Below are 16710 nucleotides of genomic sequence, written 5' to 3' on the forward strand. Positions count from 1 at the left end.
TGAACTGAAAAATACTTAATAGCTTTAAAACGTTTCAATATCTATTCGAAGCTCTTTTAATGCTCTTGAAAACAGAATAGTAATCAAATTCACACAACTTGACAAAGCTCTAACTGCTTATATCACGAGAATTTCTTGGAATTAATATTTCGGCCAACCCTTATGTTGATTATATTACTTATTTTTGCTAATAAATTTCTCTGTTTCATAAGCTGAAATGCTGAGGATTCAACAACTTGTCAACATTCTCTCCTCATCTGAATGCTCCTGTGTGACGACCAGGTGAAATGAGGAATAGCAACCGTGACCATGACAGCTCCCGTCCACAGCACAGCAAGTGCCATCCATTTCCAAGCGACAGATCATTACAGCTCTGATGGTCGACAGATGGTGATGAATTGGCTCTGATGCCGGCACTGGACAATTTTGGAGGCAGTCAGTTGCACAAAACTGCTATATCACTCTTCTCTATGATGTAGCCATCCAGAGAGTGCCAGATACTGACAGAAATTCCACCCACTCCCTCATTTCACCAGAGATAGGTGATACCATGGGGATAATCCTTGAGCTTGTTGTTTTATGCACAAACAGCTGTTTGTTTCTGAGAGAAACCATCACAATTCACTGAAGACATTGACTAATATCCAACATATGGCAACCTAATAACGTCTAACAAACTGCATGCCACAATTAGTAGAGCAAATACACAACAAGACTTGACTTCTGGGTGTCCCACTGAGCAATGCAAAAGAACAGAAGCTCCAGGGACATGATGCTCCTTCATCGACTAATAATAAGAATATCGATGACAAGGAAGAAGCCATTCGTTTGTCCACTAACCAATGCTGTCATCTAGTGGTTTGAAACTGCGTAGGCCCCAGTATTGTTTCACTGCTCTATGTTAAAGGGAAAAATGGGTTTTTGACCCCTTTGTAGATCTATTGAGGAGTATGTCTTGCCTGCCATTTTAGGCTATAGCTGTCACACCTTTTTCACTAAATCTGTTTAATAAATATACCTTTAACAAGCCTACTTTGAAAAAAACAGTCAAAATGGAAATGAAAGATGAAATCACATTTCAGGAAAAGTGTCACTTCAGACCTCAAAGCCAAGTATTTTAGGACTTTGATTAAAAAAACCCCATAGATTATTGGGTAGCAGCACAATTATTAGCTTATGATGTTCAGAGTGCTTGCATAAGTTCACTCTCGTGCCAGTGTACTTAGGAAAGATGGGGAAAGATATGCAACAACTGTCATCCACATGTTCTTCTTAAATGTGCAAATAATGTGGTGTCCAAAGACAGCTAGGACTAGAATACACAGAATATGGCATATACTTTTGTCAACATGAAATAACAAATGAAGCATTAACAGTGAACAATAATGAGTTGAACATTTTGTCTAATTTGAGTTTGCAGAGGTTTTTCTTTTCTATCTTGTCTTCTCCTGTAAATAGACCAAATGTCTAAAAGAAAAAGAGACACGCTGAGATTTTTCTCTTAATGTGGCCTGTTGTACCTGCAGGAGATGAAGCGGTTGATTACTATGTTGAAGAATTACCTCTAACCCACAATAAAATCCACACTGTACTTACAATCTACTCACACTGCAATCTTAGGCTTACACAGAGCTCACCTGGCATCTCACCCGACAATTTGCTTCTGCATCATCAACCTCAACAACAGAAACTCACTGGATTACTGAGCCGCCTTCCTTGAAAAACCCTGCTAGATTTCTTTTTTAGAAAAGGTTTCCATACCACCAGTCACACTAATTGGACGGCTGACCTTTCTCTGGTTTGAAATAACCCACTAAACAGTTTGGAGGGTATATTATCCCAACACTTATAGGGTAAAGGGATCTGAACCTCGCTGACTTGGGTGAACAGAGGAAAACATCTACACATCTAACATCTACGTTACTTACAAGACACCTGTTGCATCACAAATTGTGGAAGTTAAACTTAATATCTGGTTGAGCAGCATCTTCACTGGCACTGGTGACAATGGACAGGTTTCTGATGTTCATTAGAAATGTAATGAGTACAAAAGTGAATAAAAACTAAATCCAGTGACCTTTTATAGGGCATCTGTGGACTTAAATCATCATCAACTGACATCTCACAAAAGAAAAACTCAAACTGTGCCAGTTTCACATTCTTCCATCTTTCTTTTCTCTGCAGTAAGTGACAACCTGACAAAAGACGAGCCAAACGCATCTCTGCCTGTACAATATTGCAGTTGGGTAGCAGAGTTGAAGGACAGGTTCACAATTTTTCAAGTCTGCCTTAAAACAACAATCAGGTGCCCATATGAACATTGAAACAAGTTTTCCTCGTTGTAATCATTCATCTTCTTCATACTGGCTATTAAAAGATCCCCTCCAAATGTGCTTTCAATGTAAGTGATGGGGGCCAAAATCCACAGTGTGTCCGCGCAGTCATTTTGTGCAAAAATGCATTTAAAAGTTTATCTGAAGCTTATATGAGGCTTCAGAAGTCTGAGTCAGTCATATCAAGTGGATATCTGCCACATTTACAGTCTTTTTAGCATCAAATTCCCTCTTTGTGTTTCCCTGTTGAGCTGCAGCGGAAGTAAAGTAACAAAAAGAAGGACTTTGGCACTAAAAAGACTTTAACATTAAAATATATCTACTTGATTTGACTAATATAGATGGCTGAAGCTTCATATTAGCTTTAGATTAACTTTTAAATACATTTTTTAATTATAGAAGGAGAATTGTGAATTTTGTCCCCCATCACTTACATAGTAAGTGCCTTATGAAGGGATCTTCTAATGGCTAGTATGAACTGGAGGAATGATTATAGCAAGAAAAACCTGTTCCTGACTATTGTTTTAAGACAAACTTGAAAATTTGTGAACCCATCCTTTAAATTTTAGAAAGCACATAAAGTGTAATGAACCCCATTACTTCACTATTGTTTTGAGGGGTTTAGATGTCAGGGCTACAACAGAGTTTAGCCTAATATGTGGGGATCTGAAGTTTTCCGAAAGCCAAAACCAAAGGAGATAGCAAAAATGTACTTTATCTGATGTGCATGTGGAATTACATCAATATACATTCAGAACTAGACAATATTTTGTTGAGGAAATGTGTTTGAGACATACGACGGAGTAGCTCATACTCCGTCAGAGACTGGTTGAAAAGTAAAATGCATCCGGCAAACAAGCTTTCAGAGCGGCCACCAGATGCCGCTCTTCAAACCAAATATTTTAGAACATTTTTTACATAGAGTAATAACAATATAATACATTTACGGGACTTTAACAAGTGGGATTCAACAGCATATTTCATAGAGTATTTTAACACTACTGGTAAGGGGTCTTTAGCTAAATGAATGAGCAGAAAAGCGACGATATAAAGTGATCGTGCCAATCAATCCATTAGTTCAGTTATAGTCTGTAAAGCCACATCACATTAACTACAGATCCCATAAACCACGGTGACGGACGCCCACCCAGCTTCGATTACGTTTTCAGTGTTCCGTGCAATCGTTGTTTAGAATGTTATGATTGACGTGTCAGCAAAGAGTTGCCATTGGTTTCTATGTGGTTTCCAGGAAGTGAACGCCAACAGTCCCAACCACCTACCCCACGTGAGCCCAGTCGATTGCACCACGCGCGGCGTGCGGCGGAGACACACCGGTCGGGAAGGCAACGTCACTCCTCGGACCACCGACTCGACGTAGCGAAGTAGACTGAGAGCGGAGCGGAGCGGCGTTGTCCGAGGCAGGTACCGTACTGGCACCGTTTATGCCCATATAAACTAAACATCCACAAAAAAGCTGACAGTTAGTTTCCATTTGGTTTCCAGGGGAACGGGGGGAAAGTAGGTCGTATTAGATAAGAACAGGGTGGACGCTAGGGCCTGGCAGAGTGTAGGCCTGTTAATCTCCGCGGTCTGTCCTGACAGAGGCAGCCCGGGAAGAAGCGCTCCCTCACGGTCAGAGCAACTGCCAGTTACTGTTCAGGTGCCGTAACGGACACCGCGCCATTAGTTTGGAGAGGTACCTAGTCCCAGCTAGTTGTGACGACATTTTTTGTCAGCCTAATTGGGATTGCGATTATCGATCAATCTAGTTACTAACCGATTTACTGCATATGTTTTGCTCTTTTTTCACGTCTTTTCAGGTGCTGAAGCGATTACAGCTGAAAGATGGCGGACGACCCCAGTGCGGCGGACAGGAACGTGGAGATATGGAAAATCAAGAAGCTGATCAAAAGTTTGGAAGCTGCCCGCGGGTAAGTGATCGATTTGAGCTGTGTGCCGGGAACACTGTCCTAAGGTATATGACTTTCGGGTGATGGTGTGAAGGTGGACCGCGGCAACAGCTGGAGAGCGTTAAAGCGGGGCCCAGTTTGGGAGTGGTTAGCTTAGCATGTAGCTAACTTAGCTCACTGTAGCTGTGGCTGCTAGCTTGCTAATGCAGTTAGCCCTAACTGCTGTCGTATTCAGCGCGTCTAGACGTGGGAAACATTGCGGTGATTTGGTAGAATATGTGTTCTGATTTAGTCTTGGTTCATGTGTTATCGGTGATAGTGCGGGAAATGTTGCCTCGCATCCCACAAACGGTGTGGAGTTAGTAACGTTAATGTTAGCCGTGAGGCTAATGGGACCCGCTAATAGACGTCATCTCTGGAAAGAGGCCGCCATGGGTGTCTTTAACAAGGGAGCACGTTGATGAGAAGGAAAGGCCGGCTAGCTTACAGCTGCACTTCCACATGCTCCGATAGACGCATTTCTCAATTTCGTGTGACGCCTGCCTGACCTGTTTACATGTAACGTTAGGTTATATGACAGCTTAGTGTTTCCTTACTGAGTCCATTAAGTTGGTTACCTTTTGACAGGCGGGCTGCTTAGCGTTACATTAAAGCTTGAGTAGCTCCAGAAGACGAATTCAAAATCAGCTGTTTGCCGATAGGGACACTAAGGCCTTTTTGAGTTATAAAACACGGACATTTTTAATGTGGGTGTTGCAACTCCAGCTAGCAGCATGCTCTGCGACAGCTTGCCATCTAGTGCTGCGCAGAAATTTGCTGTCCTGTACTCCACCGCCTGCCATGTCACACACAGTTGACCATTTGCCCCATATTCATCCAGTTGCCGCTACCTGCCTGTGTGTGTGTTTATGTGTGCAGTGTCAGCCTGCTGCTGCCTTTTCACGAGTAGTGAATAGAAAGACAACAATGTGGAACTGTGGAACTTAAACTCAGTCCTTGGCTTCAAGGACAGAGATTGTAAATTGTGAAACTGAAAACCCACCGTGATTGTCCCCTTAACCTTTCAGACCCTGTCAAGGTGATGTTTTGCCAGTGAAGGTTGTCTGTTTACTTAATGGGATAGAGTGAGAGGTTGAATTATGTAGACTGTAATAAAATGTACAGGTCAAAGTTGTGGTTTCAAATAATTGTTGATTAGAGTTGGTGCATCTGTCATGTCACTATAATTTTGACATGGCTATGAATTCTGTTGCTGTGTTGTAAACTCTGTTACACACTAGTTGTAGTAAACCACTGAGTTTTATAGTGTGTTGTGACTGAATCTCATAGCACCTTGTGTGCATGTATACCAAAGTGTGTATGCAAGTACTAACATTTAATGCTCTCTGTCTCTATAGTAATGGCACCAGTATGATTTCACTGATCATCCCCCCCAAGGACCAGATTTCCAGAGTGGCCAAGATGTTGGCAGATGAGTTTGGCACTGCTTCCAACATCAAAAGCCGAGTTAACAGGCTCTCTGTACTCGGGGCCATCACCTCTGTACAGCAAAGACTAAAACTCTACAACAAGGGTATGTGTTACAATGACAACTCAGATAAAACCCTGCTGACTTTCCTGTGGGACTTTTGTTCTCAAGCGCAGCTGGACAGTATTCAGTCTTATCAGGAAGTCTTTAATGAAAAACAAGTCTCATGTTTCCAATAAATGCCAGATAGTCAGATCTAGTGTTGAATTGGCCTTTATTAAGTCCAGATTTCTAAACACAAGCAGGTGATTGAATTGTTCTATCTTTTTACGCATTTAAGTTCTTTTTTTATTTGTTTGTTTTTTTACATTTTACAACCATGCAAAGTAAATTGATAAAATAGGCATAGACACTCATAACAGTGCTCTTTTTCCATGTCAAACATGGCATCTAATACTTTTTTCTACTTTAGTGCTTGCTCTTAGGGGAATGTTGGGTCTGTGTAAACAATATTGTAAAGAGTATGGTCTGAACCTGTTCTATATGAAAAGTGCCCTGAGCTAACTTCAGTTATGATTTGGCACTATACAAATGAAATTGACTTGACAACTAACCAGCTAGTGAATGAGAAAGTATTATTCAACTGGAACAATATGAGTTGGTTCTAGCATTTAATTACTAATTAGGTGACTGTAAGCATGGAAGTAGGTATATATCATGCAAGTGTATTGTTTTATGTAGTGCTCATGCATAGATAATATTCATACATCATAGAAAGAAAAATGTTGCATGGAAATGTGGGGAATTATGTCAAAGAATGTTGTCCTTTCATAGCTTAGCATACAACAATACATAGTAACATATTTGAGCCCCAGTAAGACATAAGATGCTCTCAAATCTCCCTCTAAATACTTTAAAAGCCAAAAGTGGCTTCTCTCTTTGGACTGTACTTTGTTGATATTTTTCTGTGCTCTGTTGATAATTTTCAACTTGATATGTGTCTAATTTTATGACCTCTGACTCTCCTCCCATGTCAGTGCCACCTAATGGTTTGGTTGTGTACTGTGGCACCATTGTGACAGAGGAAGGTAAGGAGAAGAAAGTCAATATCGACTTTGAGCCTTTTAAGCCAATCAACACCTCCTTGTACCTCTGCGACAACAAGTTCCACACTGAGGTGAGAGCATTTTCTTGGTTTGTGTGTCTGCGTACTTCTTGTTGAGAGAGGCTTTCCTCTCTTCTTCCGCTCTCCTCACACATCCTGTCCTCACTCTCCTAAACACAGGCATTGACAGCCCTGCTCTCTGATGACAGTAAGTTTGGATTTATTGTGATCGACGGTAGTGGGGCTCTGTTTGGCACGCTGCAGGGGAACACCAGAGAGGTGCTGCACAAGTTCACTGTGGACCTTCCTAAGAAGCACGGTACTAACCCACAATGCTCACACATCATTGAATGTGATATTTTCAATTACATTGCACTGTAGACAACTGATTAAATATTACTCTATTAGTTTGTCGCTCTTAGTTTAAACATTGTAATCATTGCTTCTCTTATCTTTCTCTTTCTTTCAGGCAGAGGAGGACAGTCTGCTCTGCGTTTCGCTCGTCTTAGAATGGAGAAGAGACACAACTATGTGAGAAAAGTAGCTGAGACGGCTGTCCAGCTGTTTGTTTCCAACGACAAAGTTAATGTGGCAGGAATGGTCCTGGCTGGTTCTGCTGACTTCAAGACCGAGCTCAGCCAGTCTGACATGTTTGACCCAGTAAGTGTGTTCTGATGAAGGTACTAACTGTGTAATATATCAGTTATTTATAAATATGAATCTCTTTTCGAACAATTTTGAAGACTTGACCAGTAAGAAATTTAGAATCTATATGTATTTCATATACGCATACTTATATAATATATAAATGCCAAAAGAAGGGAGATTTAGACATATAGACATATTGTTAAACTCTATTACAAATGCCTTATCTAATAACTTTCTGTAAATCAAGTAACATGTTAAGTAAGGAAAATTCTGTTGACCTTACAGTGCTATAATGCATACTTTTAGAAAACACATACATACTAAGCCATGAAACACGATACACTATTAATGTAGCTTATTATAAAGAATTTCAGTTTTTGCAACATGTATATAAAGGTTTGTCTGATAATTTCTGCTTTTTGGTCAAAACATCATGGTTTCTTGTGTCAACTGGGTGTTTCTCACACCTGTAGCAGTTTAGTCCAATTGCTAAAAGGCCTTTTAACCTTTTTATATTTTGTATACAGCGATACCCTAATGCATAGTACTTTCCTCAACCCTCTTTTAAAACCCTCACTGCAAATGAATAATCTATAGCTAGTAATATTCTGAGTATACTTAGAAGTATGCAGCTTTATATTATGACATAAAGACGGGTGACAAATCAAAGGAAAAACCAACATAAAGTTTCTGAACTCTACTGGAGGGATGAACAACATTCTTCCAAAAGATATTCCCTCATTTGGTGTTTTGATGATGGTGGTGGAGTCGGTCCAAAATCTCCCATAGGTGTTCAGCTGGGTTGAGATCTGGTGACAGTGAAGGCCATAACATATGATTCACATCATTTTCATACTCATCAAACCATTCAGTGACCCCTTGTGTCCTGTGGACGGGGGCATTGTCATCCTTGAAGAGACCACTCCCATCAGGATAGAAATGTTTCATCGTAGGATAAAGGTGATCACTCGGAACAACTTTGTGTTGATTTGCAGTGACCCTTCCCTCTAAAGGGACAAGTGGAACCAAACCATGCCAGCAAAATGCCCCCCAAAGCATAATAGAGCTGCCCGGGTCCCCTCACTGTAGGGGTCAAGCATTCAAACCTGTACTGTTCTCTTGGTGTATGTCACAGACACCCTCACCCGCTTGTTGAGAATATGGTGAAAGATGACATATCCGACCATATCGCTTTTTTCTAGTTTTACTCAGTACACGTGCAGCTGCATTCTGGACCAGCTGGAGAGTCTTTAGAGACTTGTTAGAGCAGCCTGATAATAAGGAATTGCAATAATCCAGCCTAGAAGTAACACATGCGTGGACTAGTTTTTCTGCATGTTTTTGGGACAGGATGTGCCTGATTTTTGTGATATTACGTAAGTGAAAAAAGGCAGTCCTTGAGATTTGATTTATGTGGGAGTTAAAGGACATATCCTGATCAAAGATAACTCCCAGATTCCTTACGATGGTGCTGGAGGCCAGGGTAATGCCATCCAGAGTAGCTATATCATTAGATAATGTGTTTCTAAGGTGTTTAGGGCCAAGCACAATAACTTCAGTTTTATCTGAGTTTAGTAGCAGAAAATTGCAGGTCATCCAGGTCTTCATGTCCTTAAGGCATGCTTGGAGTTTGTTTAACTGATTGGTTTCATCAGGCTTCATTGATAAATATAATTGGGTATCATCTGCATATCAATGAAAATTTATGGAGTGTTTCCTAATAATATTACCTAAAGGAAGCACATACAAGGTGAATAGAATTGGTCCAGGTACAGAACCTTGTGGAACTCCGTGTCTAACTTTTGCCTTCACGGAGGATTCATCATTAACATGTACAAACTGAAATCGGTCTGATAAATAGGACTTAAACCAGCTTAATGCAGTTCCTTTAATGCCAATTAAATGTTCTAGTCTCTGCAAAAGGATTTGATGGTCAATTGTTTCGAATGCGGCACTAAGACCTAACAGGACAAGTATAGAGACTGCCTGAATCAAGAGTAGGCTTCTTAAGAAGAGGTTTAATTACAGCTACTTTAAAGGACTGTGGTACATAGCCTGTTACTAAAGACAGATTGATCATATCTAGTAAAGAAGCGCTAACTAAGGGTAAGACTTCCTTAAGCAACCTAGTTGGGACGGGGTCTAAGAGACAGGTTGATGGTTTAGCTGAACAAATCGTTGAAGTTAGTTCAGAAAAGCGACTGGAGAAAATGGAAAAAAAATGGAACGCCAAATCCTTTCTAGTTTTCGCAATGTTTGCTTTAATTTGCGGGTTTGGGAGTTATACCATGGAGCTAACCTCTTATGTTTCATTATCTTCCTTTTTAAGGGGGGGATTGGAGTCGAGTGTTATTCGTAATGAGCCTGCCACACTATCAACGAGATTATCAATTTGGGAGGGACTAAAGTTAACATAAGAGTCCTCTATAGTATTGAGACATGGCACTGAATTCAGCACTGATGGAATTGCTTCCTTAAATTTATCTGCAACACTATCAGATAGACATCTAGTGAGGACATTTTTATCTAATGGTGCGTAATCCAGTAATAGTAATTCAAAAGTTATTAAAAAATGATCTGATAAAATAGGATTTTGTGGAAAAATTATTAAATGTTCAATTTCAATCCCATAAATCAGAACAAGGTCGAGGGTGTGATTAAGACAGTGAGTGGGATTATTTACACACTGAGAGAAGCCAGTTGAGTCTAAAAATGAGATAAACGCAGTACTGAGACTATCATTATTGACGTCCACGTGAATATTAAAATCACCTACTATAATTACTTTATCTGTACTAAGGACTAAGTTTGATAAAAACTCTGAGAATTCAGATAGGAATTCAGAGTACGGGCCAGGAGTGCGGTACACTGTAACAAATAGAACTGGCTGTAAAGTTTTCCAGGTTGGGTGAGAGATATTAAGAACAAGGCTTTTGAATAAGTTATAATTAAATTTAGATCTAGGGTTGATGATTAGGCTTGACTTGAAAATGGCTGCAACTCCTCCTCCTTGGCCAGTGTCTCGAGGAATGTGAGTATTAATATGACTGGGGGGAGTGGATTCATCGTTTACTAATACAGCTTTAGATGACAGAGATCTAATTTTCAAGAGTCCACATTTAATTATCTTATTTTGTTGTACTATTGCAGTAGTGGTTTTAATTTTTACTAGATTTTTATGGATGACTCTTCTTTTGTTTACTTATGATTTAAGTGGTCGGGGGACAGACACAGTCTCTATGTAGTTTTGGGTGGGTAACTGCTCTAATAGAAACGCAGAGAAGCGTGTAGGACTGCAGCTCTGCTTCCTGGTCTCAACTCTGGGTTGTCATGGTTTTGGTCTACTAATAAACTCAGCCATATTTCTAGATATCAGAGCAGCTCCATCCAAAGTGGGATGTATGTTGTCTCTCCTAATCAGACCAGGTCTTCCCCAGAAAGTCTGCCAACTATCTATGAAGCCCACATTGTTTGCTGGACACCACCTCGACAACCAGCGGTTGAATTGTGACATGCAGCTATACATGTCATCACTGGTCAGATTAGGCAGCGGTCCAGAGAAAATTACGGAGTCCAACATTGTTTTTGCAAATGTACACACCGACTCAACATTAATTTTGGTGACCTCTGATTGGCATAATCGGGAGTCGTTGCCACCGCCATGGATGACAATCGTACCATATTTACGTTTATTCTTAGCCAGCAATTTTAAATTTGACTCAATGTTTCACTGTTTTTTCCTTACATATCACACTATTGCACAAGCATCACAGTCATCAAATGTACGCTGTCGACCACAATTTCCGACCCTGTTTACTGATGTCTTTCCTACAGATCTAAATGCAGATGTCACTTCAGTCACTGTTCCTATTGAAACACCAGCCAGTTGAGCAGTCTTTGTGACTGAAACTCTTGCCATCTGTGCCCCAACAATGAGCCCTCTTTCAAAGTCACTCAGATCTTTTCCTCTGCCATCATGATACAAAAACCAGAATCAGCTGGGCCTTCTCAGGATTTTTTATACATGCCACAGAGCATGACTGGATGTTAATTGCTTAATTGTACTACACAATACACTTGTGTGGAAGCATCTGTATTCGTTATGTTTCTCCACTCATTTATTCAGGTTTTTCCTTTAATTTGTCACTTGTCTGTATATATGATGGGTATATGTGGATATATACGGTATGTTGTTTTTAACTAGGGCTGAAACTAATTATATTCATAACTGAATAATCTGCTGATTATTTTCTCAACAAACCGATTAATCATTTGGTCTGTATAATATCAGAAAACATTTAAAATGCCCGTCACAATTTTCTAGAGCCCAAGGTGATTACATTTACTATACTGTTGAGACGAGATAAAGCAAATTTTCACATTTAAGGAACTTAAACAAGAGAACGTTTGGAATTTTTACTTGAAAATGTACTTAAATGATCAATTGATTATCAAAATAGTTGCTGATTAATTTTCTGTTGATCAAGGAATCGAAACTACAACTAATCGTTGCAGCTCTATTTTTAACTAGTGTGTGTGTGTATTTTTTATTTTTTTAACAGAGGTTACAGGCCAAGGTTCTGAAGCTGGTGGACATCTCCTACGGTGGAGAAAATGGTTTCAACCAGGCTATCGAGCTCTCCGCAGAGGTTCTCTCTAATGTCAAGTTCATCCAGGAGAAGAAGCTCATAGGTAGGTGGTCATGTTAACACAGTGGAGTTGCTCTTATAGGTCTCACCCATAAGAGCAAAAAGAAACATGCTTAGGTTGTGATTTTCCTGATGCTTGTCCTTCAAGTAAATATGTATTCTGTTTTTCTTACCCTTTTCTGTTCCTCTTACTACAGGGCGGTACTTTGATGAAATCAGTCAGGACACGGGGAAATACTGTTTTGGTGTGGAGGACACACTCAAAGCCCTGGAGATGGGAGCGGTGGAGATCCTCATAGTCTATGAGAACTTAGACACCATGCGTTACATTCTACGTGTGCATGGGGCCGAGAGCAATGGAGCAGAGAATGGTGAGCAAACCACATATGCCACATCCACCCTTGCTGAGAAACGAGGCAATATGATGTTGCAAGGCCTAAATCTCAATGTGTCTCCTTTCATTTTCAGATGAGAAGACTTTGTACTTAACGCCAGAGCAGGAGAAAGACAAGTCTCACTTCACAGACAAGGAGGTGAGGGCTACACAGATAAGACAGACCCCCAACATGTCAATTAAAGTTAGACCCATTACCAATCATGCCATGTCTTCCTGACTTTGATTGTGTTTACAGACGGGGCAGGAACATGAGCTGATTGAGAGCATGCCACTGCTAGAGTGGTTTGCTAACAACTACAAGAAGTTTGGAGCCACGCTGGAGATAGTCACAGACAAGAGCCAGGAAGGATCCCAGTTCGTCAAGGGCTTTGGAGGCATCGGGGGTGAGCACACTGATTGCAATAGGGGTCATAACACTTTAGTTGTACACTTGTATGGAATTGAGTTAGGAACAAGACTAGGTCAAAACCTAGTATATGGTTAGACTGTGTATGGTCAATGTCAAGATTCAAGATTAACTTAATTGTCCCACAGAGTGGAAAATTTGTCTTGGACCATAAAAACATTTCATATACAGAAAAAAAGTGTTACAAAAATAACAAACAAGGTTCTAAAACCACAATTTACATACAGAAAATATACAAAGTTGCTAATGAATAACATAAATAAATACCATACTAATGTTCTAAAAGTACCTAGGCAAGAAAAACATAAGAGTCAGATAGAAAATCCCTTTTTTCATTAAAAAAATCCTTACAGAAAAGATCATCCAGTGCCCATCCTGGACTTATCTGCCACTATTTTAAAGTTTTATTGACACCAGGATAAATGAATTTTTAAATCTATTTAGTCTGATATGAGACCAAATAGATTAGTCTGCTACATTTCACAATGTGTGAAATTTTGGCCAATTTGTTACAGGGATAGTCAGTGGTAGTGTCTATAATGTGATTTCCTGAATATTAAATGTTCATCTGCAATTTTTTGTAGTGGTCCCATTAATATTTGTTGTTAAAGTACTGAAGTAGCATATCACATGACATGGTTAAGCAGCGTTTGAGTCAAAAAAAAAAAAGGTATGAATGCGGTTGCAAGAACAATCCTTTCCACTCCTATCTTGGGATGTTTGATTTGAAAGAGATCTTATATTGACTATTCTAATTATCTTTTAATTCCCCCTGCTCTTTCATCTGTTTCTGTGTATGTCTGTAAACAAAGTCTCATCCATGTTTACGTAGGATTAGCATGTTAGGCTAACAGTCCGTCAGCTGTCTAACTTTATATCTGCCGTGATGTCTTTCAGAACACACAAACACCGTAAACACACCTGTCACCTGCCTAACACGGTACTGTTAAACCTGAAACATAGCGGCTACATCTTATTTTTATGCAGGCTGGGCTACAAATAGCACAGCATGCTAACAATACTAGCCATGCTAACTAGCATCTAGCTGCTGTGCAGGCTGGTAAAATGGATTCGTCATGTCTCTTTGTATCCGTGGGTTGGTGGTCCTGTGAGTATCTGAGCCTCCATGTGAGACGCTTTGGTCAGTAAATGTGTATTTTTAAAACTTATTTCGGGACTGTGAGCTGTGCTCGTGGCTCCGCTGTAAACGCCCCTGAGAAGGTAATGGAAACTCTTGGCGCCAATTCATTTTGAAAGAGCAACAGCCAGTGGGGAAACTCCAACACTGGGCCAGCAGCACCAATGGTGTAACTTCATCACTCAGTCAGTCAGTCAGTCAGTCAGTCAGTGACGGACAGACATGCGAGGTTATAAGGCTGGTCCGTGGCCAGTCCAGCTTAAAATGGAGGTTATGCTTAGTTCAGTGGTTAGTTTGTTCTGTGGCATAGTGAGTACGAGTTGAGTTCAAGCCTCCATCTATCCACAAGTATCCACCACGTTAAAGTGTCCTTAAAATATGAAGGGTGTGTTGAGATATCTTAGAAATGCTTTTCCCTTTCCTTCATTACCTTTTACTATGCAACCATGAATCATCACTTCAACTGTCCCGATAGTGTAAGAGACAGAATGAGCCTCTCCATTTATCGCCACATCACAGCTTTGTCAGACGAAAAACGAGAGCATATTTTCAAGAAATAGTTTTGTACGGCACACTGCATACAAGCTGATGAGCATTGCTCCATTTATTGCTGACATCCACAGGAATCAAGACATGATAGCCAGGACTAAAAGATTGCAAGAATGTCACAGGCTAATAATAATTTCTGGCTAAACTCCATGAACTTAACTGATGACTATAGCCTATACATAGTAGGTTATGGCTATGACTAATTTTGGTTTAAATATACTGTTTCAGACCACTTTCAGTAACTGACTATTGTTTACATACCACTGTTGCTACAGTAAAGTAAAATAACAGACTTCTGCACTTTACCTAGATTGGCTACTTGTCTTTTAGCCACTCTGCATGAAATTTCAAAGAATTTTGATGACATTACAGGGGGCAGACTGTTCCGGTTCTGCTCACTTCTCTTTTGATCCACTTTCCTCCTGCCCTTTTCTGGGTTTCTTCTTAGGAAACAGAGAGGAAGGTAAGGAAATGAGCCATAGTGAAGGCAAATTGGAATCTCTGCCATCTCCATGGTTGCTGCTCTGTAACTACCACTATATGCAGTCTCCATTTTGAGGACAGGAGATCAATAAAGTTTCACATTCTCCTTAGACTTGACAATGTATCTGAATGTCATTTCAAACACTTGTATGTACAAAAGTATGTGTTATGGAAGTATTAAATGGTTATACACAATTGATTCCTCCTACCAGAAAGGCTTTTTATCACTGATATCATTGTCAAATCGGCATTAGTATTATAGAAGCCTTACTAGTGCAGATTCTTTGAATACTTTCTCTGATCATGTGTAATAAAGCACATTTAGCAGCACAATGTGCAATCATGGAGGGTCTAAAATATAGAGCTGGTTAAATGGAATTTTAATGGCAGTAAAACTTTAAAAGAAACCAAGAAATACAAAAGAATCAAAGACTCCTGCCTCCAAAAAGGAAAAAAATGTCATGTAGTTAGTCTTATAATTCGGTAAGTAGTTCTTAAAAGAGGATTTCAGGAATTCAGGCTTTTTAGATACTAATGCTCCCACCCCAATAGCTAATGGGGATTAGACTAACCTAATACAAATTCTTCCTTTTAATGCCATCACATTACGCTTGTTGATCTATCATCTTTGTGTTCCTCAGGTATCTTGCGGTACAGGGTGGATTTCCAGGGCATGGAGTACCAAGGAGAGGACGATGAGTTCTTTGATTTGGATGACTACTAGGTAGTCGGGGACTGATATTGGGAGAAAAAAAGAAAAGCAAAGGAATGAATGAAGAAATAAGGAAAGAAAAATGCCACCTCTCTTGCAGCAAGTGAGAGGTGCAACTGTGTTGACCCATATATATGACAGACACAACTTCCAATTTACCTGTTGCATACACAAACTTGCACATACATTTCATCTGTACACACAACAAAATACATCACACAGGCTGAAGAGGAGTGAGATTTTCTTTCATCCAGAGAGGGAGAAAGCCCTTCCTGAATAAATCCCTGCCTTAGAGTGCTGGTTCCTTCCCCTAGTTGGATTGGACTCGACTCATTTTTGTTCTTTTTTTTTTTTCCTCCTCCCCTCCATTTTGAATGAACACAACAGCAAGTTCCCAGATTCCTCGCTGCCCTTAACCCGGTCTGAAGATGAACTTTGGACTCACTCCTCACATATAGAAAATATATTTTCCTTTCTTGCCTCATCATGTCCCTACCCTCTCTCTCTTCTCCCTTCTATGCTTTCTCTCTCTATTTTTTTTTTTTTTTTTTTTTTTGCATTTCATTTTTTTACTGGTAACTGCTGCTGTTGTATTTTATGAGAGTGGGGGATTTTTTTTACCTGGGTTTCTGTAGAGAAAGGGGGACAAAGTATTAAATTTGAACTGCTGAAAACCATTGCTACCTCCTCATCTGCTGTGGTCTCAATCCTGTGACGTGTGTGTCCGCTTCTGGAAAGGCTGACTTTTTTTCTCTGCTTCACTGACATCAAATGAGCATATTGTGACAGACGTATGTGCGTGTGAGTGAAGCATGAAGCATGCATGACTGCCTGCAGGTGGTTCCAGTCGTCTAATTGGTTCATCGGGATAAACCTCATGTCGAAATTGAATGTTTCCAAATTTTAAATGGC

At 40.0% G+C, this 16710-nt stretch overlaps 1 protein-coding gene across 1 annotated transcript; it reads left to right on the forward strand.

Moving 5' to 3' along the window:
• The first annotated feature begins 3615 nt into the window (after positions 1–3615).
• Positions 3616–16475, forward strand: etf1a (eukaryotic translation termination factor 1a). Its single transcript, XM_042418877.1, has 11 exons — positions 3616–3755; positions 4154–4264; positions 5641–5816; positions 6749–6888; positions 6997–7135; positions 7286–7476; positions 12027–12156; positions 12311–12484; positions 12582–12646; positions 12746–12893; positions 15728–16475. Exons 2-11 carry the CDS (start codon positions 4179–4181, stop codon positions 15808–15810), a joined length of 1332 nt encoding a protein of 443 aa, XP_042274811.1. The 5' UTR covers positions 3616–3755; positions 4154–4178; the 3' UTR covers positions 15811–16475.
• Positions 16476–16710: the final 235 nt, after the last annotated feature.

This window comes from Thunnus maccoyii, chromosome 8 (genome assembly GCF_910596095.1).
Source record: "Thunnus maccoyii chromosome 8, fThuMac1.1, whole genome shotgun sequence".
In the NCBI taxonomy this organism is placed as follows: domain Eukaryota; kingdom Metazoa; phylum Chordata; class Actinopteri; order Scombriformes; family Scombridae; genus Thunnus; species Thunnus maccoyii.

Coding starts and splice junctions, on each gene's coding strand:
- etf1a (XM_042418877.1), top strand. CDS start 4,179: ATGGCGGACGACCCCAGTGCGGCGGACAGGAACGTGGAGATATGGAAA. Junction 6,889..6,996: donor ACAACAAGTTCCACACTGAG/GTGAGAGCATTT, acceptor TCCTAAACACAG/GCATTGACAGCCCTGCTCTC. Junction 7,136..7,285: donor GGACCTTCCTAAGAAGCACG/GTACTAACCCAC, acceptor TCTTTCTTTCAG/GCAGAGGAGGACAGTCTGCT.